Source organism: Bubalus kerabau, chromosome X, assembly GCF_029407905.1.
Source record: "Bubalus kerabau isolate K-KA32 ecotype Philippines breed swamp buffalo chromosome X, PCC_UOA_SB_1v2, whole genome shotgun sequence".
Lineage (NCBI taxonomy): Eukaryota > Metazoa > Chordata > Mammalia > Artiodactyla > Bovidae > Bubalus > Bubalus kerabau.
In genome coordinates, this window is record NC_073647.1 from 5,954,485 (window position 1) to 5,977,138 (window position 22,654).

The following is a 22,654-nucleotide window of genomic DNA, read 5'->3' on the forward strand; positions in this document are numbered from 1 at the left end:
CCCTTCCTTGTGAAACTGAACAGTCATATTTCTGTCTTCAATCTGGTGGAGCCCAGCTGTAGCACTTGCCATCGCTGATCACGCCCTCCTCTGTGAAATGTTTCATTTGGCTTCTAGAACAACATTCTCTCCTGGTTTTCCTCTTGCCTCACTGACCACTGTTTACTCTACTGGTCCTCTGGTCTCTTTCTCTCACTGACCTCTTCATGTTTGCATGTCCCGAAACTCAGCCTTTGGGTATCTTCTCTAGCCTCTTTTCTTGCACAGTCTTATCCAGTCTCCTGGCTTTAAAGGCTACCTCTAGCTTATTTTTTAAAAACATTGATTTTTTTCTACATTGGGTCTTTGTTGCTCTGTGTGAGCTTTCTCTAGTTGTGGTGAGCAGGGGCTACTCTTCATTGTGGTGTGCAGGCTTCTCATTGTGGAGCACAGGCCTAGGGTGCATGGGCTTAGTTGCTCTGCAGTATGTGTAATATTCCCGGACCAGGGATCGAACCTGTGTCCCCTGCATTGGCAGGAGGATTCTCAACCACTACACCACCAGGGAAACCTCACCTCTAGCTTGATTCCCAAATTTCTGTCTCCAGACCAGACTTCTGTCACTTGGATATTTAAACATCTCCCTTACTGTATCCAAAGCTGAACTTCTGATTTTCCTTTCAAAGTCTGACCTATGCCTTCCTCATCTCAGCTGATGGCCAAAATCCTTGTCATCTTCCTTGACTCTTCTTTTTCAGTCACATCCATTAGGAAATCCTATTGGCCCTACCTTCAAAGTAGGTGCTCAATCCAAGCCTCTCTTCCCACTGCACCTCTACCACCTTGGGCCAAGACACCATCATCCCTCACCAAAGTTATTTCAATAGCCTTCTAGCCAGTCTTTCTGCTTCCACCTTTACCCGCATCCTCTTTTCAGCTAGCCAGAGGGAATCTTGGAAAAATGAAGTTATGTCACACCTCGAATGTTCCAACATGCTTCTCCAACTTTAAAATGCATGCGACTTACTCAGGGATCTTGTTAAAAGGAAGATTCAGATTCAGCAGGTCTGAGCTTCTGCATTACTAAGAAGCTCCCAGGAGCTGCTGATGCTGCAGATCCACAGACAACACCCTGAGTAGTGAGGGCCTACAGCCCTTGTGTGATCTGGTCCCTTGTTATTTCTGCTTTCCTATTACCCCTACCCCTTCACTTACTCTGGTCCAGCCACTCTAATCTTGCTACTCCTCAAATAAGCCAGGTAGAGTCCCACCTCAGGGTTTCTGTACTTGCTGCTCCTTCTGACTGGAACCCTCCTTCCCTCCCTAATACTTTACCATCTTCTGATCGTCTATGTAATTTCTTACCTTGTTATACTCTGCAACCCCACCAGAATGTAAGCTCCATGAAGGCAGGGATTTTGGTGCTGCTATAAAACAAGACCTGGCAAATAGCTGCCACTGAGTATTTGAAGGAATGACTGCCTGTCCCCACTAGGTTGACTGAATATGAAATATGCTGACAGCTGCTGTGAAAGGAGTCCAAATGACACCATGAATCCAGGGTCAGGGTCCTTAGAACCGGGGCGGTACTAACCATGATGTCTGGGATACAGGAGACATAAAAGTGTTACTTGCCCTTTGCCTTCATCCTTTCACAAGCTATTTGAGGCTCTCCTGACTCGAAGGATGACTACACCATAGTCAGCCAACCATGTCCTATATTTATCCTATCCTAGTACAAACTTACCTATTTGGAGAGTTTGGAACCTGGAGTGATCTAAAGAGGTAGACTACAAGGAGTTCTCATTTCTCCTGGTCATACAGTCTACCATCAGCTATCTTGCTAACTGGCAAGCTCTAAGATTGGAAAGGGAGGCTGCTGGAGGTACACGAGACCACGCAGAGAGAAGACTTGGGGCTGAGCAAGAGCCTGGCTCAGAATTCCAAGTATAATTTTGGAGGGGACACTGGATGGGGGGGTCACTGAGACAGAATTATAACTGTAAAAGACATTTTTAAAATGTCTTTGAACCGTGTTCATCTATATGGTTTCATTCTTAGGCTGTCCCTACAAGGTAAGTTGGTTCTGTTGGCTGAGTAAACTGGACCACGTAAAGAAGGCACATGACTTCCTCATGCTCCTAGTAATGAGAGCACAGCCTCCCCTGACTTGTTTTCAATTTTGTGGAGCCTCTTAAGGTATTTATTGCCTAAAAGATCTTTTGGGGGAACACAGGTTTGAAGTGACAAAGAACTACCACCCACAGATCTCCAATTCACAGGGAAGATGAATTCTAGAAATTAAAGAGTATACTTGTGGATACATATAGCAATGTAAAGAATCATGAGTTGGTATGACTGGTCTTGGCTGACAGTTGTCTTTTTCTCTTAGGACACACCCATTGATGTCTCTTATGTCTTTGAGGGCCATTCATTAGTTCACAGGTAAAGAAAATTTAGAGATTTTAAAAGGGTAGTAGGACAAGGTCATCACACTCCAAGAAGCCAGTGGGCCTGTTTTGTTGTTGCTGTTGTTTAGTTGCTACATCGTGTCTCACTCTTTTGTAACCCCATGGAGTGTAGCCCTCCAGACCCCTCTGTCCTTGGGATTTCCTAGGCAAGAATACTGGGAAATCTTTCTCCAGGGATCTTCCCAACCCAGGGATTGAACCTGAGTCTCCTGCATTTCAGGCAGATTCTTTACCACTGAGCTACCTTGGGAAGCCCTCAGCAACAGATAATTTATGTAATGGTCACTTTTCTTCTTTGGACCACCTACTCCATTAAGATGGGCTGAAATTAAGAATCTGCTTTTGTTCTAGAAAATGGATTTTATCTGTAATGTCTTGCTTTTCAGTGACTAACAACTTGAGGTTAGTTGCTGGAGTAGGGTGCAGCCAAAGGAGGTCTCGTCTATTGTTTCAATGGGAAACTTCACAATCACATGGAACTCACTCATAAATAATATTCAATAATTCCTTTTATTTGTACAGCAGCTCTCTTACAGAATCTTTACATATAAACTCACCCTTTTATTGACTGGGCCTAAGGAATGGAGACAATCTTTGCCTCCACCCCCAAAAGGCATTTTGCTCACTAGGAATGTAACAGAGTAAACAGGGAATCAATGGATCCCTGGCTCAGTGTTTTGTTTCCCTTTAAAAGCTTTTGTTGTGTTTGTTTTTCCTCCTCTGCAGACCAGGAGAGATTCGCTTTCGAGAAAAATGGCTAAGGGACATTATTGAGGCCAAATATGTTTTAATGAATCCAAATATCTTCCAATTCAACAGTATTGGAATCTTCTAGAATATTTTAGGAGATTTCTAATCAGAGCATATTAAAAATATGATACTGTACATCAAACCACAGAATATTTATTGAATAATAAATTTGTGGCATACGATCTAGCTGCATTGTTTTTCTTTGCATTCATTTTCCAGTTGGCAACTTCCACTACATTAGCAGAGTAACCACTAAGTTGTCTTCTATTTTCTAAAAGGTTTTTCCCGTCACTATCTGTATCCCTCAGAGTCTTTCAGATACAAAAGCTGAGTTTAGGGAGTAGATAAAATTCCCCTGTCAGACCAAACTGAGATTGGTCCTTGGCTCTTTGTTCCCCCATTTGAGCCTGAGTCTCCAGCCTGAACATACCTCTTTCATGGGCACAACTGGGGGACAGAAAAATGGCAACAGTTCTATAGCTCATAATATAACCAGTCTGAAGGGTTTGCCTACTCACAGTTGTCTTTATTTAATGCAAGTTAAGCCTCATTGTTAAGCAATACATTCTGAAATTCTGCAACTGGACATGCTGCCTGCCACAACACAGCACCACAACTGTGACGGCACCAGGCTGGCTTGAGGATTGGCTTGAAACAGGGAAGGTTCAGTCACCACCCTTACTATTTCTGGCCTTCATCCATCCTCACACCAGATCATTTCTTCCTACCATGTCTGTTAAGCTGTCTTGCCTGGCTGTAATATCTTAAACATCAAAGACAAAATTATGAGTGATTACTTATAGGTATATCAGAATACGTATTTATGTAGACAAGCACTGGAAAGGAACACAGAATACTAAAGACAATTGATGGGGTAAAACTGTGGGTAATTTTTCTTTCTTCTTCAACTGTTACATTTGTGAAATACATTGAAAAGGAGGGAAAATCTTATCAGAGCAACAGGTGAGGAGGTGGGAGAACTAGGTAAGTCTCCTTGGAGAACAAAAAAATATATTTCAATTACAACAGCCCTCCCATTTGACTTATGGCTCAAGTGACTAAAACACAGTTTGAAGCAGTAACTCTAATGGGCTGAAAATAAAATACTCTTAGCCCTTTTATTCTTCCCTCCTCTTTCCCAAAGAATATGCTACTGAAGCTATTCTTTGGCAGATCTTTCCTGAAAAAATCTTAATGAAAGATATGATAAAATTCTGAAATAAATTAATATATTTTCTTTCACTTACTCAATAAGCATTTATTGAGTATCTACTCTGTGGAGGATACAGAAGAATCCAATGGAAATCCATAATATTCACATATCACAAAATTGTTACATTTAGGGGAAAGGATGGGGGTAAGGGTTAGGGAGTTTGGAATTGACACATATACACTGCTATATTTAATAATGGATAACCAACAAGGACTACTGTATAGCACAGGGAACTCTGCTCAATGTTATGTGGAGGGCTGGATGGGAGGGGAATTTGGGAAAGAATGAATACATGTTTATGTATGGCTGAGCCCCTTTGCTGTCCACCATCATGACATTGTTAATCAGCTATAGTCCAATACAAAATAAAAAGTTTTTAACAACTGTTGCATTTAAACTACCTTGCCTACTGAATGAAAATCAGAGAACAACCCCATTCAGTCTCTAGGAACTAGTAACAAAAACTAATGTTCTTAGAGAACAAAATTTTAAAAAAATGTGGCCCCCTTTTGCACAGTTTGTGGCATCTCAGTTCCCTGACAAGGGACTGCACTTGGGCCTTTAGCAGTGAAAGCACGGAGTCCTCACCACTGGACTATTGGGGAATTCCTGAGAATAAAATTTTTAAATGGGAAATAAAAATTTACGTTTTATTACACAAGGAAATGGACAGATTATGACTCACAAATTTGGGACCTAGTTTCAACTTTTGGAAAGAATAGATTTATTAGGCTAGGCAACAATGATGATAGATCACAATCACTTCAAATTCAGGCATCATAAATGTTGCCACGTGCCAACTGGCTGTTTAGTTCATTACTTGTGGGTTAAAGGTAGACATTTTCCTAGAATATATGTTAAGTAGTAAACTTTTTATCTATACTTTAATAAAGTATGTCAAGTATACTTTCACTGTTTTGTTTTAAAACTTCAAAAAAAAAACTTTCAACTATTATAATACTGGGGTGGGCTGCCATTCCCTTCTCCAGAAGATCTTCCTGATCCAGGGATCGAACCCAGGTCTTCTGCATTGCAGGCAGACTCTTTACCATCTGAGTCATCTGGGAAGTTAGCTTATAAGGAGGGCATTTTGTAACAGCAGAGTCTGAAATTCCCCATCATTCAGATAATTTATACTTATCTTAGGCACATAATAATGCAGTTCAAAACAACCTTAACAAAAACAGCCAAAACTTCTACTATCCCCTTCCCGCTTCCCTCCTATGTCTTAACAACTAAACTTGAACAAAAGGAGGGAAGAAAAAGATCATGATCTCATAGTCCCAGAATTTTTCATTTTTCCCCAAGTCAAAAGTCAATAGTAGCCATAAAAAAGTGATAAAGTGAGAAGTTAACCTGAATGACAGATGTAAAAAAGAAACTGAAAAGTTTAAGCATGTTTAAAATGAAATCTGCATTTATATGAAGTACAGACTTTAAAAATTTTTAATATCACATTATCTTCATCCTTATGACATAATGAAGTTAAAGCAATGATTCATTATATTTTTCCTTATTAAACGCATGACTATTATTGATTCCTATTCATTTACAGTGTTCAAATAATGATCTAAACACAGTTCAGATGGAAATAATGTACTTACATTTACACAATAGACTTCCCAATATTTATATTTGAAAGAGCCATTCTTAAGTAACCTGTTAGGAATTTTAAACTTAATGTTCACATTTTCAATTCAGTAAGTCTATGGGTTAGTTTGCTGTTTGGTCTGTTGGTTGGTTTTGGGGTGGAGGTAGGGACTAAAATCAAAATACATTATTTCCAGAGCAGACAGCATATTGTAATAAACAAGTCAATCTTCAAATTCTAGATTTGCTTTTTTTCAGCCATGCCTTCTTTCTGTTAACAAAGGTGGCCTCCTGTATCAACATAGAGGAATGATTAACTTCCACAAGTTCACTTGGGGTGGGCATCATGTAGAACTCGTGGCAGCACTGTCCCATAACGTTAGGAGTTCAGTTCCTCGTTTCACCAGCACTCTCTCTCAATGCCTCCTCCCCCAACACAGTAGAATTTCACTCATAATTTGGATTTTTAAACCAGAAAGTTTTGGTTAATCCAAAATAACCCAAAGAGCTTGCTAAAGTTATATCAATACGCAGCTTTTTTATAGGACTGAAAGAATTAAATAGAAGGCACAGTAGCACTGTAAAGCTTTTTCAGATCATAATCTTTTTGTGTGTGTATATATGGAACCCAAACTTTCTTTTTTGTTGTTAAAAACGTCTGATGAACAATCAGAAAATCCTTATTTGTCCTCTTTCCCTTTAGTTTTTCTGTATACCATCTCCCGAAAACTGGCCAGGATCTTGTTTTCTCTCTTTCGTCTCTCTTCTTGGTTAAAGGATGCAAGGGCTCTCTTCTCATCAGCACTATAGATCTGGTTCTCTTTTCGCAGACGCACAGCTTCCATTCGGCGATGCCTGGAGATAATTGTATTTTTGGCTTAATTTCTCAGTAGTTATTCTCATAGTGCTTCCTCACTAATCCTTTCCTAATACACAGTGGTCAATTTAAAATGCTGACAAATAGAAACTTTCTCTAATGGGTTAGATTTTCCAAGGATCATTCATTTTACCCACTGACTTGTCCTTTGATTAATTTCTAGTAAGTAAATAATGATCTCTGAGGTTCTGTCAATAGAGTGAAGTTATTAATTTCAAATTCTAAGGGCATAAGTCTAGTTCTGTTGTTTCCAGTAAGACAAGCAAACAGGCAAATTATTAAACTTCCTAAGTGGTATGCAGACTTGATAGTAGGACAGATAAGATTTAAGTTGTCATCTAGCTGGTAGAACTTCTTCAGAGTTCTAATTTATCCTATAATCAAAAGAACTAGGTTTAAATCTACAACTGAATCTTTGGATGTTTTGTGGGTGGATTTAACTTCCTTAGAATCCAGTAGCAGTTCACAGAAAAGAAAGAAGAGATTTTAGCCCAAGGGCCAAATCAGGAAAGCATAGGCTCTGAGGCAGAGGGAAACTCTTAGATCGTCTTCAAAAGGTCTGCTTATTTAGAAGGAAAACTTCAAGAAAACCTGCTGCTTTTATGTGTATGTACGCAAACCTACACAATCAATTACAGATGAAGCTTGAACTATGCCTAGAAAAACAGAGCAAACTGAGTAAGGTGAAGAGGGGAGACTCATTTCAGGTTAGTGTGAAGGTGGGGGAGTGGCAGGTCAAGGAGTCAAGGAGATGACAATGTATTTAGGTTGCTCAGGGTACAGTGAGTAGAGGAAGTGATCTGGAACAGAAAGTGCTATATGAATAATGCTGTAGTAAACATCCATATACACATCTCCTGGTACATGGGAAAGATCCTCTTGGGTACACAGGTATGGAATTGCTGGGTCATAAACTATGTGAATGCTCAACTTTCTAAGACAACATCAGACTGTTTTCCAGAATGGTTGTTACCAATGTATACCACCTCTAGCAATACTTAAGAGATCCTATAGACCCACATCCTACCAAATGCTTGCAGTTGTTAGAACTTTGAACTTCTATTGAATGGGTGTAAAACCATATGTCCATAAGTTGATTTCCATTTCCAATGATTATGAACATCTTTTTCAGTTTAGTTCAGTTCAGTTGCTCAGTCATGTCAGACTCTTTGTGACCCCGTGGACTGCAGCATGCCAGGCCTCCTATCCATCACCAACTGCCAGAGTCTACCCAAACCTGTGTCCACTGAGTTGGTGATGCCATCCAATCATCTCATCCTCTGTCATCCCCTTCTCCTCCTGCCCTCAATCTTTCCCAGCATCAGGGTCGTCTCAAATGAGTTAGCTCTTTGCATCAGGTGGCCAAAGTATTTGAGTTTCAGCTTCAACATCAGTCCTTCCAATGAACACCTAGGACTGATCTCCTTTAGGATGGACTGGTTGGATCTCCTTGCAGTCCAAGGGACTCTCAAGAGTCTTCTCCAACACCATAGTCCAAAAGCATCAATTCTTCTGTGCTCAGCTGTCTTTATAGTCCAACTCATATCCATACATGACTACTGGAAAAACCATAGCCCTGACTAGACGGACCTTCGTTGACAAAATAATGTCTCTGCTTTTCAATATACTGTCTAGGTTGGTCATAACTTTCCTTCCAAGGAGTAAGCATCTTTTAATTTCATGGCTGCAATCACCATCTGCAGTGATTTTGGAGCCCAGAAAAATAAAGTCAGCTGCTGTTTCCCCATCTATTTCCCATGAAGTGATGAGACCAGATGCCATGATCTTAGTTTTCTGAATGTTGAGCTTTAAGCCAACTTTTTCACTCTCCTCTTTCACTTTCATCAAGAGGTTCTTCAGTTCTTCTTCACTTTCTGCCATAAGGGTGGTGTCATCTGCATCTCTGAGGTTATTGATATTTCTCCCGGCAATCTTGATTCCAGCTTGTGCTTCCTCCAGCCCAGCATTTCTCATGATGTACTCTGCATATAAGTTAAATAAGCAGGGTGACAATATACAGCCTTGACGTACTCCTTTTCCTATTTGGAACCAGTCTGTTGTTCCATGTCCAGTTCTAACTGTTGCTTCCTGACCTGCAAACAGATTTCTCAGGAGGCAGGTCAGGTGGTCTGGTATTCCCATCTCCTTCAGAATTTTCCACAGTTTATTGTGATCCACACAGGCAAAGGCTTTGGCATAGTCAATAAAGCAGAAATAGATGTTTTTCTGGAACTCTCCTGCTTTTTCGATGATACAGAGGATGTTGGCAATTTGATCTCTGGTTCCTCTGCCTTTTCTAAAACCAGCTTGAACATCTGGAAGTTCATGGTTCATGTATTGCTGAGCCCTGGCTTGGAGAATTTTGAGCATTACTTTACTAGTGTGTGAGATGAGTGTAACTGTGCGGTAGTTTGAGCATTCTTTGGCATTGCCTTTCTTTGGGATTGGAATGAAAACTGACCTTTTCCAGTCCTGTGGCCACTACTGAGTTTTCCAAATTTGCTGGCATATTGAGTGCAGCACGTTCACAGCACCATCTTTTAGGATTTGAAATGGCTCAACTGGAATTCCATCACCTCCACTAGCTTTGTTCGTAGTGATGCTTTATAAGGCCCACTGGACTTCACATTCCAGGATGTCTGGCTCTAGATGAGTGTGAGCGATCAGACCATCTTGATAATCTGGGTCATGAAGATCTTTTTTGTACAGTTCTTCTGTGTATTCTTGCCACCTCTTCTTAATATCTTCTGCTTCTGTTAGGTCCATACCATTTCTGTCCTTTATGGAGCCCATCTTTGCATGAAATGTTCCCTTGGTATCCCTAATTTTCTTGAAGAGATCTCTAGTCTTTCCCATCCTATTGTTTCCCTCTATTTCTTTGCACTGATCACTGAGGAAGGCTTTCTTATCTCTCCTTGCTATTCTTTGGAACTCTGCATTCAAATGGGTATATCTTTCCTTTTCTCCTTTGCTTTTCACTTCTCTTCTTTTCACAGCTATTTTTAAGGCCTCCTCAGACAGCCATTTTGCTTTTTTGCATTTCTTTTTCTTGGGGATGGTCTTGTTTCCTGTCTCCTGTACAATGTCACAAACCTCCGTCCATAGTTCATCAGGCACTCTGTCTATCAGATCTAGTCCCTTAAATCTATTTCTCATTTCCACTGTATAGTCATAAGGGATTTGATTTAGGTCATACCTGAATGGTCTAGTGGTTTTCCCTACTTTCTTCAATTTAAGTCTGAATTTGGCAATAAGGAGTTCATGATCTGATCAAGATCATGAACATCTTTTTATGTGTAGCCATATATTTTTTTCTTCTGACAAATGCCTGTTTGTGTAATTTTCTCACTTTCCTTTTGTTTACAGAAATTCTTTAAATACTCTCAGTATTGACTCTTTATCAGTTGTGTGTATTACAAGATCTTATCCCAGCTTGGAACTTGTCTTTTCACTTATTTTAAGATGTTCTGATGAACAAAAGTTGTTGCTTTTATCTCAGGTAAAGTTATCAATATATTATTGTGTGGTTGGTGCATTTTTTGGTCTTCTTTAAGAAATACTTCCCCACCCCAAGATCTAATAGATATCTGTTCATATTCTATACTAAGAGTAATGAAGTTGTTTTTGACGTTTAAGTCCATAATCTAGCTGCACTGACTTTTAAATATAGTGATAAAGGGTTCTACTTTCATTTTTCTCCATACAGGTGACCACTTTCTTCCTGCTCCATTTACTGCCTAGTTCCTTCTTTCCCCACTGATTGGAGAAAGCAGCTCTTTCATGTAATGAAGTTCCATATATGCATTAACTCTACCAGGCTCTCTATTTCATTCCACTGAACAGTTCATTTGTTTCCCCACTCTTTGTGAAGTGAAGTGCTGCAAGCTTCATAATAAGCCCTCATATCAGTAAGAAAAATCATCTTCCTGCTCTTCTTCAGAAATGAGATGGCTACTCTTGGCCCTTTAGTCTAACATTTTAATTTTGCAAGAACTGATAACTCAGTATTGCCTTCCTATTCATGAACATGGTATCTCTCCATTTATTTAGGTCTTCTTAAATGTCTCAGTGTTTTATAGTTTTTCCTATAAAGATCTTAGACTTCTTTTGTTAAGATTTACTCCTAAGTCCTTCATATTCTCTGATGATACTATTATAAATGTTTTCCTTTCATTTAATTATATTTTCTAGTTGTTTGTTGCTGGTACACAGAAATGCAATTGATTTTTGTGTATTAACTTTATATCTAACCATTTGTTAAACATTCCTGTTATTTATAATTCATCTGAGGATTTCTTAGGATTTTCTATCACTCACAAAAAGTGACAGTGTTACATCCTTTGTTCTAATTCTTGTGCCTCTCATTTCTTTTTCTTGTCTTATTGGTTCTTAGATATAATGTTTTCAAATGTCAGTCCTCAGAATTCCAAGATTCTGAAGATGCTTCAGGGGTCCTGCAAATATTTGCCCACTTTTAAAAGTTTATGAAGTTTTAAAATTCAGCTTGATCTTGGTATTGAAACCCTATTAGTTCACTCTCCTTGTTCTTCCTGGTATTTTGCTTTTTCTTCCCCATTTTATATTCCTTTTCTCACACTGAAACTGACCTCTGTCATATCCTTTTTCACTCTTCATTCTCAGTATCCAGAGGACTAGAGAGTCCACGTTCTCCACAGAGAACTACAGGCAAACTCAGAAACTTTTACTGTCTTATGAAAATGCTTTTTTAACTACAAGAATGCCACATTGCTCATGGGGCACTGATAAGTAACCAAATTTAACTATCTCCTCCAGAAAATAAACTATCTGTATCAAACTATGAATGAGAAAACGACACTGCAAAGACTAATTCTTTGACGCTGGAGATACAACTGAGTTGCATACCTACCTGGAATTTTAGACAACTATATTTATACCAATAAAACCAATAAAAAACCAACATTTATACTCTACTTTTCATTAGAAATGGGCACTTAATGAACATACCTGCTACCACTCATTACATAACCTGAACATTCAAATGATGCAATTTCTTCACTTGTCAAGCCAATTTCACCTCTTCGTGGGATACGTTTTCCAGCTTTTACATATTCAGCCATAGCTGCACCTTCACCGGGTAACAAAGCATGGCCATAGCTACAAAGTAATATAGAATTAAGAAAAGGTTCATTATAAAAGAAAGCACAAAAATCATTTCTCTCAGAAAACAGTAGGAATAACAGTTACTGGGCAGCATGCTGGGAAGCCTAATGTAAATTACCTTAATTTAATTAGGGAACACTGCACTGTGACCTATATTACTAACCCAGAAATGCAGAGATACTTTGGAAGAATAAAAGGACTGATGTTAGTGAGCATATATTCATGGTTTACAATTATGGATCAATTTTCCCTACAGCTGTTGTCTTTATTGCTTCTGCCTCCAGTGAATTCCCTTTCCCTTTAAATACAAAGTAGAGAAATAATGTATCTCAAATTAACATATTTTTTAGACTTACGGCCAATAATAATGCTATACAGTAACAGTTCTCAATTTACTTTCATTCAAGGGGACTTTGAAAACTACCATCCTGGGACTTCCCTGGTGGTCCAGTAGCTAAGACTCCATGTTCCCAGTGCAGGGGGCCTGGGTTCGATCCCTGGTCAGGGAACTAAACCCCAAATCCCACAACCAAGACCTAGTACACTTGAAGAAAAAAATTTTTTAAACAAAAAACAAAAACTACCACCCCTTCATTCAATTCACTAAATTCTTCATATCTATTAAACTCAAAGCTTATAATATACAGTAAAAATAATCTCTGTCCTTGTGGAATTTATATATTAATAAGGATATAACACTAATACAATGTAGAATATATATTACAATGCACAAAAGAAAATGCTGTGAGTACTAAATAATTAAAGAGGGGTAGGAATCACACCTACCTGTGGAGGGAAGGTATTGGGAATCAGCACATGCCCCTCCTTTTGAAAAGGGCTTTGAGAAATGTTAGGATTTTAACAGGAAGGAATTGGGGTTAATGAAGAAACCAGGACTGGGAAAAGAAGGGAAGGCATGTTGGAGGAAGAAGGTGAAAGTGCACAGAAACTTTGGGTCTAAATAAGGGAGTAGTGAAAGATATACTTGGAAGAGTAAGTTAGGACCATACTCTTGGGAAGGCACTTTAGAGATTATAAACATGCTCTTACTTTAGAGGTTTATCATCTTGAGAGGCAAGTGTTTTGGGAGCTTCTGGGCCAATCAAATCTGAGGGTTCTTCAGGCTCTGTAGGAAAGATATTCAGAAACATATTCACATTTTGACTCATCAGTTAATTCAGTGTTTTATCTGTTCTGAAGTCAAACTCTATCAGAAGAACCTACTTGATCGATCCTTCCAGGGATTCTCCAGAAATTCTTCTTGGGACTCTTTAGAACTTGAGTCGCTGGAATCTTTTCTGCTCTTCTTAGACTTCTTTTTCTTATATTTCTTCCTGCATTGATTATAATTTGATATAAATTGATTTAATATTCCCAGGCTAAAGGGCATCTTACTTTTTCAAGGCAATGAAAGACTGATTGAAATGATTTGGATGCTTAGCTTATTCAAATGTGTTAGAGAAGAATTTGTATTAAAAAATTTAACTTATTTATTTCACCATAAGCTGGCTCAGACAGTAAAGAATCTGCCTGCAATGCAGGAGACCCAGGTTTGATTCCTGGGTTGGAACGATCCCCTGGAGAAGGGAATGGCAACCCAATCCAGTAGTCTTGCCTGGAGAATTCCATGGACAGAGAAGCCTGGTGGGCTACAGTCCATGGGGTCGCAAAGAGTCAGATAAGACTGAGCAACAAACACTTTCACTTTCAAGGGAACAATAAAATATAGTTTTCATGTTGTAGAAAGATAGCAGAAATAAAGCAGTTTAAGAAAACAGCTCTTATCAATTTGAACATCAGTAATTTTCAGTATAATGGATTAAAATACACCAAATATGTTTGAATCCTTGGGCTCATGATGATAAAAACCTCAAAAAACCTCAACTCATTATTTTGAAAACTCATAAAACAAGTAAGCAATTATTCCACCCTTCCTATACTTCAGGGTAACCAAATAGTTAATGAGGGTAGGCTTCTCATATAGAATTATTTTACCTAATAAATGAAGAATCATTTTGCAATCCCTAATGAAGTAAGGGACCTAAACAAAGACTATTGATACAGGTTAATATGACAAAAAGAGATGACCAGATATTATCTGCCTCTTGCTGGAAGTACACAGTACTACTTATGAAGTATTCCTACCAAAAACTCAAATCTGAACCTTATCAGTGTCTAGACCTAACTATCTATCAATCTACAGGAAATATAAAGGACAGAAAGCATGTTAAAAGGACACCGTAAGAATACAACCAGCAAAATCCACACTGTAGGAAACTCTCCAGGGCAAATGATATTGTTTCCTCTACAACTAAACTGCAGGAACAAAAAGGGAAGGGAAAGCTATCTATTTAAAAAGATGGAAAAGACCTATCAACCAATCACAATTCATGTACATTGTTTAGATTCTAATTTGAGGAAACTATTTGAAAAACTGCTGAGACCTGAATGAAGAATTATTATTAAATATTTTATGTGGATTAGTAGTACTGTACTTTTTTTTTTAAAGAATGCCTATCTTTTAGAGAAACTTGCAGCTTTATGGATGAAATGATATCTGGGACCGGTTTCAAAATAACAGTGGGGGTGGACAGCAGAGACTGTCAATAAGTTGATAATTGTTCAAGCTGAGTGATGGTTACATAGAAGTCCATTATACTATTTTATATAATTGTATATATTTTTGAAATTTTCCATAATAAAAATTAAAGAAAAAAACTGACGATCTGTGTTTCTTCTTCTTTTCCTTTTTCTTGGCTTTCTTTGCTCTCCTTTTTGTATCTTCATCTGCAAATTAAAGCATATTATAATTAAAAATTTTTTAACTCTAAAACCTTAATACCTTTGAGTAGATAAATACCTTATAACTCTTCTATTTGTTGTTACAGAGGATTTAATTCATTCAAACATTTATTCTTAGGAAATGTGCAAGGAATGAGGAACATAGAAATTAAAGTTGCACTAAGCATTTGGTTCTATAGGGTATTATTATTAACTTGATTGCATGAGATAATAGTATTGTGATTAGATAGGAAAATGTCCTTATTGTTTAAAGATGTACACAAAGATATTTAGGGTGGCAGTGTGATATTTTAATTTACCTTGAATATCTCAACAACAAAAAAATCCATATTTGAAGCAAACATGTCAAAATGCTAACAAATGGTACACCTGAGTGACAGGCACTGTTATATGGCATTAATGACACTACTCCCTTCACTTTTCTGGATGTTTGAGTGTCTTCATGATGTTTGTGTTTGGGGGGATGATTTCCAGGAGCTCAGTCTAGTGGAGGAGACAGAGGGAAAGGGGTCAGTAGAATCCAAGTGACAGGGAAGTGGGGGGCGGTGTTCTGGGCGCACAGAGGAGTCTTACCATCAGGCTGGTTTGGAGAGGGTGGGTGAGGAATGGTTGACCGTGAAAAGGTGACTCTTAAGCTAGTTCTTTCTAAAGTCAGTTTTATTACAAAAGTAACGCACGTCCATCCATGCAGTGAGTAGGCCAAGCCACATGCAAGGAGAGACTGGCACTGTAGGCAGCCGGACTCTGTACCACATGGCAGAGTCAGGAGAAAGGACGTGCAATATGTGGAGATGAAAGTCACTCTCAGGCCACACAGGACGCTGCAGGAGAGTGACAGAGTACCTGTGATGAGAAATCCACAGAAATGTGTCCCCAGAGGAGGCACCCTCTGTCAATCACCAGCCATGGGAAGGCACTAAAAGACATCTTTGTTGTGATGCAGCCCCACAGGAAGTGTCTTCTAGAAATCAACTGCTGGCCTGAAGGGTCCCCTATGTTGTGCCTCTGAAAATCACACAAAGCTGACAGCTGAGTGTGAGAACCTCACAAAAGAGATGCTCCACTGGGCTGATGCAGCCCCCTATGGCCTGGTTTGGCACCACATGTCTCAAAGACTGACCCCAACTTGGTTTGGTGCCACACGCCTTGTGCAGCTACACACAACCACTCTGGAGTCACACCGCTTTGCTCTGAATCCCAACTGTGTGACCTTGGGTACCAGCGGTACTTATAACCTGCTCGGGTCCTCTGTCTCCCCAACTCTTAAGATGTGTCTGACAGTGATTGTGTGGATTGAACAGCACTTAGCAGGGTGCCCGACACAAAGTCAGTGCATGTTCAAAACTCTTGGCTATTATTATTTTAAAGAACCTTTTTCTAGCAAAAGCTTTGGACTTCCTTGGTGGTCCAGTGGTTAAGAATCCGCCTGCCAATGTAGGGGGAAAAAGTTCAATCCCTGGTCCGGGAAAATCCCACGTGCCGGGGAATAACTAAGTCCATGCGCCACAACCACTGAGCCTGCACGCTCTACAGCCTGAGCTCCACAAGAGAAGCCACTGCGATGAGAAGCCTGTGTATCACAATGAACAATAGCCTCCGCCTGCCACAACTAGAGAAAGCCCCCACGTAGGAACGAAGATCCAGCACAGCCAAAAATAAATACAAGTAAAATGAACTTTAAGAAGTAAAACTAGTTTTGAAGCAAGGCGGGCAGAATGATATTGGCTTTCTTACCACTGGAGTCTGTGTCAGAATCAGAGTCGCTGTCACTATCATCAGAATACTTCTTGTGTTTTCTTTTAGATGATTTTTTCTTCCTCCTTTTCTTGGATCTTTCTTTTGAATGACTAGACTTCTTCTTCTTCTTCTTTTCTTCTACATAAAAAACAAATACACTTACTTCTAAAGAAGTATTTCTTTTTAAATTTTTTCTAAAAACTTATTTTGTACTGGGCTATAGCCGACTGACAATGCTGTGATAGTTTCAGGGGACAGTGAAGGGACTCAGCCACACACATACAAGTATCAGAAGTATTTCTGAGTATCAATTTTATTGTATTTGAAATACTGAAAAGGAAATGATGACAGGCAATTTGAGTAAAAGTAAAGTCTAATGTTCAACTATTTATAAATGTATTTTAAAAAATTTCTCAATAAAAAAGCTCTCAATTAAAAAAATACCTTCTGAAGTAGAAGCTGAACTGGTGCTTTTCTTTGGCTCTTCATCCTCTACTGGTGTATGTTCATCAGAGCTGAATTTAAAGAAAATGGTAATAAGAATCAGAAGAGTGTTAAAGGCAACCTACTGAATGTTGTTGTTCAGTCACTCAGTTGTGTCTGACTCTTTGCAACCCCGGGGACTGCAGCATGGACTGAATGAGAGACACCATTTGCAAATCATATCCGAGAAGAGATTAATATTAAAAAAAAAAAAACCCAAAACCCAAAAAATAATGTGATTTTACAAATAGGCAGAGGATCTGAATAGACATTTTTTCAAAGAAGACACACAGATGGCCAATAGGTAATGAAGAGATGTTCAACATCATTAATCATTGGGGAAATGCAAATCAAAACCACAATGAGATATCACTTCACACTTGTTTGGATGAATGCTATCAAAAAGACAAAAGATAACAACTGTTGCTGAGGATATGGAAAAGAGGGAACACTTACACTCTGTTAGTGAGAATATAAAATGGTACAGCTATTATAGAATCCAGAATGGAAGTTCTTCAAGAAATTAAAAATTGAACTTCCATATCACCTAACAATCTCATTTCTGGATATATATCTGACGGAACTGAAATCAATATCTCAAAGAGATATCTGGACTCTCATGCTCACTGCAGCATTACTTACAATAGCCAAAATGTTAAAACAACCAAATATCCATGAATGTATGAATGGATAAAGGAACTATGAGAAGCACACACGCATACCCCACAGCAGAATATTATTTATCTTTAAAAAAGAATGAAGCTTGCCATTTTCAACAACATGGACAGCCTGTGAGGGCATTTGCTAAATGAAATGTCAAACAGAGAAAGATAACACATGATCTCACTTATATGTGAAATCTAAAAAATGAAAAACCACCACACCACAGATACAGAGAACAGAGTGATGGTTGCCAGAGCGCAGAAGGTGGGGGCAGGGCATGGGTAAAACACATGGCGGGGATCAAGAAGTACAAACTTCCAGTTATAAAAGAAGTAAGCCATGGGGATGTGATGCACAGCATGGCGACTGCAGTTAATAATGCTGTATTGCATATCTGACAGTTGATAAGAAAGTAAATCTTAGAAGTTCCCATCACAAGAAAAAACTTTTTATAACTATATATGGTGATGGATGCTAACTAGACTTACTATGGTGATCATTTTGCAATATATACAAATATTGAATCATCATGTTATAACATGCCTGAAACTAATATTGTATGTCAAATATATCTCAAAAAATTATAGGGGGTGGGAAAAAATAACAATTTTTTAAGAAGAAAAAAGAACTTTCAGATAATAATGCTTTATCACCCTGTCGCAAATTACAGGTTTACCTGTCAAGCACCTTGTCTCAACTCTAAAGAAAACACAGAAATAGAGCAAAGGGTAGATGCAGCTTCTGAATGGCACCAAAGAGAGAAAAGCCGCAGTCCATAGGGTCGCAAAGAGTTGGACATGACTGAACAACAGCACAGAGGAAAAAAAAAATAAGGAAAAGGAAAAAGCATTAAGCCTTTAATAATACTGAATACAGGAAACTAAACAGACTCAGTATATTCATTTTTAAAAACTTTTTGTAATGTTAATGTCTGACATTTAATCAGTTATTGGATTGAGAAAAAATAATTCAAAATAATATAAATGTGTTTGTTTCAACACTGAACCCTTCTATGAATAGGAAATTAGCATCCCATGAATTACAATTCAAAGAGAACAATTAGCATGCTAAAATCCACTAGGAGCATGTTTTAATCCTAAGGTATGTTTAATGTTTTTAAAACTCAAGGCACAGAATAGCATAAATAACAAGAAAGAGGGAAAAAAAGAGCTGTAGTTAAAGTTCTTCACTTAACAAAAATTTTGACCATAGACTCTGGATTTAAACAAATGTTGCATTTAAAAAATATATATATATATTTAAATTTTATTTTTATTAATTGAAGGATAATTGCTTTACAATATTGTGTTGGTTTCTGCCATATAAAAGATGCATTTTTTAATCACTTACTCTGGTTCTGGATTCTTTGGAGAAAGTCCCCACACTTCAGGAGCTCCCAATTCTCCAATCCTCTCTCTCTCACTTAGTCTCCTAGAAGAGATAGGCAGGTAAACTGTTTCCTAAATGTATTATAAGATTCAAAGGGGTCCAGTTAAGTCCTGTTTTCCCTCTACATTTTAAACTTTAAACTAATAACAACTTGGTTTAAACTCAAGAACTTCCCTGCCAGTCCAGTGGTTAAGACACTGTACTACCACTGCAGGTGATACAGATTTGATCCCTGGTTCAGGTACTAAGATCCTGCATGCCACAAGAGGTGGCCAAATTTTTTTTTTAAAGTAAACTCAACATTAGGATCTAACTCAATATTAGGATCTAATGTTCTGATGTACCTGATGTTCTATCAAATAGTACAAACTACAGACAGCCCGATAGGCCTGGCCAGAGATTCAGCCTGGGAGGCGGTCCAGTGTGTCATTTCCAGTACATGCATCACACAGCTCCCAATTGCTCATTTCATCTTCTGCAATATGTGACAAAAATGGTCTTACATTTGGAAATAACTTCATTTGTTTATGTATCCTTATGAAAGTAAAGAGAATTCTCTACTTCTGACAAGGTCAAACCTTCGTTTTAAAAAGTCAGGAATTAATGAAGAAAATACAAATGAAGCATTAGAAGTAGAAAATAAAGGGACCTCTGAAAGTAAAAGAAAAGTTTTGACAAAACTTTACTTAATGAGATATAGCGTTTGTTTTTTGTTTTTCCCCTAATTATTTTTTCAAAAAGGAGTAAATTCTCTATCTATCCTTGGAAGACAAAATTATTTTATATTTGTGATTTCTTCTCTTAATTTTTGATATTCCTTATAAACACACAAACAATACACAACAAAAACTAAGGTTTACTTCTTCAAACTTCAGCTGCTGTGACTCCACTTGTTTAAAAAAAGAACCTTATTAAAGAAATAAAATCCTTTTTGATTTTTTAAAACAAATTATTTTTTTCTTCCTTATTCAGGGGAAAAGGTATAATTGTGCAGAGTTAGACTCAGGTTTCCTACTTGAAGTAACATAAAATTTAATAGAGGACATACTTATAGCTAAACTTTGAATACATACATACAGGATGAAGAATGCTTGACAGGCTAAAAAGACCAAGCAGTAAAGTTCTTATCCCTCCTGCCACCCAACTTCGTGGATACTTTAAAATTATTTATCCTCTAAATGTACAAATGCAAATTTCATCCAAGGAATTCTGACATCTTTTGGTGAGGAATGTCTAGTATGGAAACTGGATGCTTTTTGATGGACACAGCCTGGGGGTAACTTTCTGGAAATTTTAATTTGGAGAAGTCAGTCTCCAATCTATCTTAGGACTGTTTTTACTGTTTTTGTTTCCATGCACAAAATACTAACAGCTAACACTTAAGGGCAATTTATTGTGTTCCAGGCACTAAATCATTACATCTCTAAAAAGCTTTTGTACTAATTTTTCCCTTTTACATGGTGAAGAAATGAAACTAAGAGAGGTTAAGTAACTTGCCCAAGGTCACACAAGTATTAAGTAACAAAGGAGGGCTTCAGACTCAGGCAGTCTGATTCTGGAGCCTGTCCTCTTAATCACTAGACTTTAGTGCTTCCCACTTTTGGAAGAAAAAGACTCAAGCTATCTCCCAATTGTTGAAACCTTAACCTGCCCCTCAATGCCTGTTACACTTTTTAATTTCTTGTATTTTTAAACACATACAGTATGATCAGTACAGTGCCTGACACACAATTTAACACTCAATAAGCATTAGATATTAAGAATTACAAAGCACATAACTGCTATAAATGAAGTATAACCTTTAAAAATAGTGAATCACTATATTATTGTACACCGGTAACTTAAAAACACTGTGTATCTACTATACTTCGATTTTTTTAAGTAAAAAAATTAAAGCTTACAAAACAGTAATTATAATTCTTTTCCTTTCTCCTTAAACTATTCATTTTCCTCTCCAATACTCACTGTCATTAAAGGAGATCTGATGTCAATCTGACCTCATTTTTCATGGTCAAGATTGAGACCGCTTAAGATCTTTCTTAATGTAGTCCAACCTTACAGTTTAGCAGATCCTTGTTTCCTACATTTAGTCAAACATCTTGTTTCAGAGGTTCTCCTCCCCTCCAATTTAAACCTTGTATCTCAGCCTTTCCCAAGTCACTACAAAACAACTCCACTCACTTATCCTATTGTCTCAAACCTGTTTGATCATTCAACAAGCAATGGCTGCGCACCTACAAAGTGCTCCGCACTGTAAATTTTGTGATCAATAATCTGGGCTCTTCCAAGGGCTCAGTCTACTGGGGAATGAAAACGTGATCACTAAAGACAACGACACAACCAAGTAAATGCTGTAATTCCGGCAGGTCCGAGTCTCTTGACCATGCCCGCAACAAGCCAGGAGGCTGGAAGGGGTAGCGGGAGGGAGACCAAGGCATTAGATGAAGGGGCCGGAGGATGAGCGAAAAACCTAACGATGGAAAGGGATGAATAAGGCGTCATCGTGGGTGGACTGAAGGAAGGGATGAAAACGCGCGCCAAGTCAGGGAGAGAGAGCGAAATGCGAACAGTCGGGTGCGGAATGAACGATAAATCGGACTGTAAAGGCTGGTGGGCTTGCTAAAGAAAGTGCGTTTGTCTCACTCACTTCTGCCGCAAGCTCTCTTCTCTCTCCTTGTCCAGGAGGCTAGGCCACGGCTTGTCGCTCCCGTAGGGGCGTGAGTAGCCGCCATAATAGGCGGACGAGGAGGCAGAAACGAAAGGGGCGCCGCGCGGTGCGGAGGGCCGCTCTCGAGAGCGGGACCGCGAGCGCGAACGGTAGGACTGGTTTCGGGAGCCTTGGCTGGAGCCACTCAGCTGATGGCTGAGGCCATTCCGGTCCCCGGACCGAGAGCAAGAGCGCGAGCGCGAGCGGCGGCCGCGCGGGGAGCGAGAGGATTTGCTAGGCTTAGGGCTCTTCGAAGAACTGCGACGCTTCCCCCCGGAGCTCGAGGCCTCCCACTCCGGGCTGCGGGAGCCAGACACCGGAGCCATCGCTATTGCTGGGTCCCTGAATCCGTGGGTGAAGGGGGCGCTCGCGCGAGCCTGGAAAAATTCTCCGTTGCCTTGGCTCCCAGGACCGGCAGCCGTATCACCGCCAGAACCCGAGGAAACCTTGGAAACAGTTCCGGGTACGTCGGCAAATTCCTTCCCCAGACCTAGGCGGTCCTACTGACTCAGGGACGGGATGTGTGTACACGTGTAAGGAAGCCGGTGGGGCAACAAGGTTCCCTCATCCTTCGGGTTCCGAATAAGGCTGCTCAATTCTAAGCTCTACATGAGACTGTACTTTTTTCATCGTTGACTTGAAAGACCTAAAGGGAAGGACGACAGACCAGAGGACACGTGTCACTAAACAGCTGTATGAACAATAAGTACTGTGTAACTAAGTAAGTAAATAAACAATTGTATGTCTATGTATGTATGCATGTAAGTATAAGTTCCCAGGCGGCGCTAGTAGTAAAGGATCCACCTGCCAGTGCAGGAGACATAAGAGACGTGGGTTCCATCCCTGGGTCA

General features: G+C 39.0%; 1 protein-coding gene across 1 annotated transcript; it reads right to left on the reverse strand.

Annotated features, from left to right (window-relative positions):
* Window positions 1–5,808: 5,808 nt before the first annotated feature.
* Window positions 5,809–22,345, reverse strand: NKAP (NFKB activating protein). The gene is made up of 9 exons (XM_055563545.1): window positions 21,744–22,345; window positions 19,058–19,138; window positions 17,006–17,076; window positions 16,559–16,699; window positions 14,746–14,809; window positions 13,247–13,356; window positions 13,073–13,148; window positions 11,867–12,016; window positions 5,809–6,858 (listed from the first exon to the last, which is right to left on the reverse strand). Exons 1-9 carry the CDS (start codon window positions 22,127–22,129, stop codon window positions 6,684–6,686), a joined length of 1,254 nt encoding a protein of 417 aa, XP_055419520.1. The 5' UTR covers window positions 22,130–22,345; the 3' UTR covers window positions 5,809–6,683.
* Window positions 22,346–22,654: the final 309 nt, after the last annotated feature.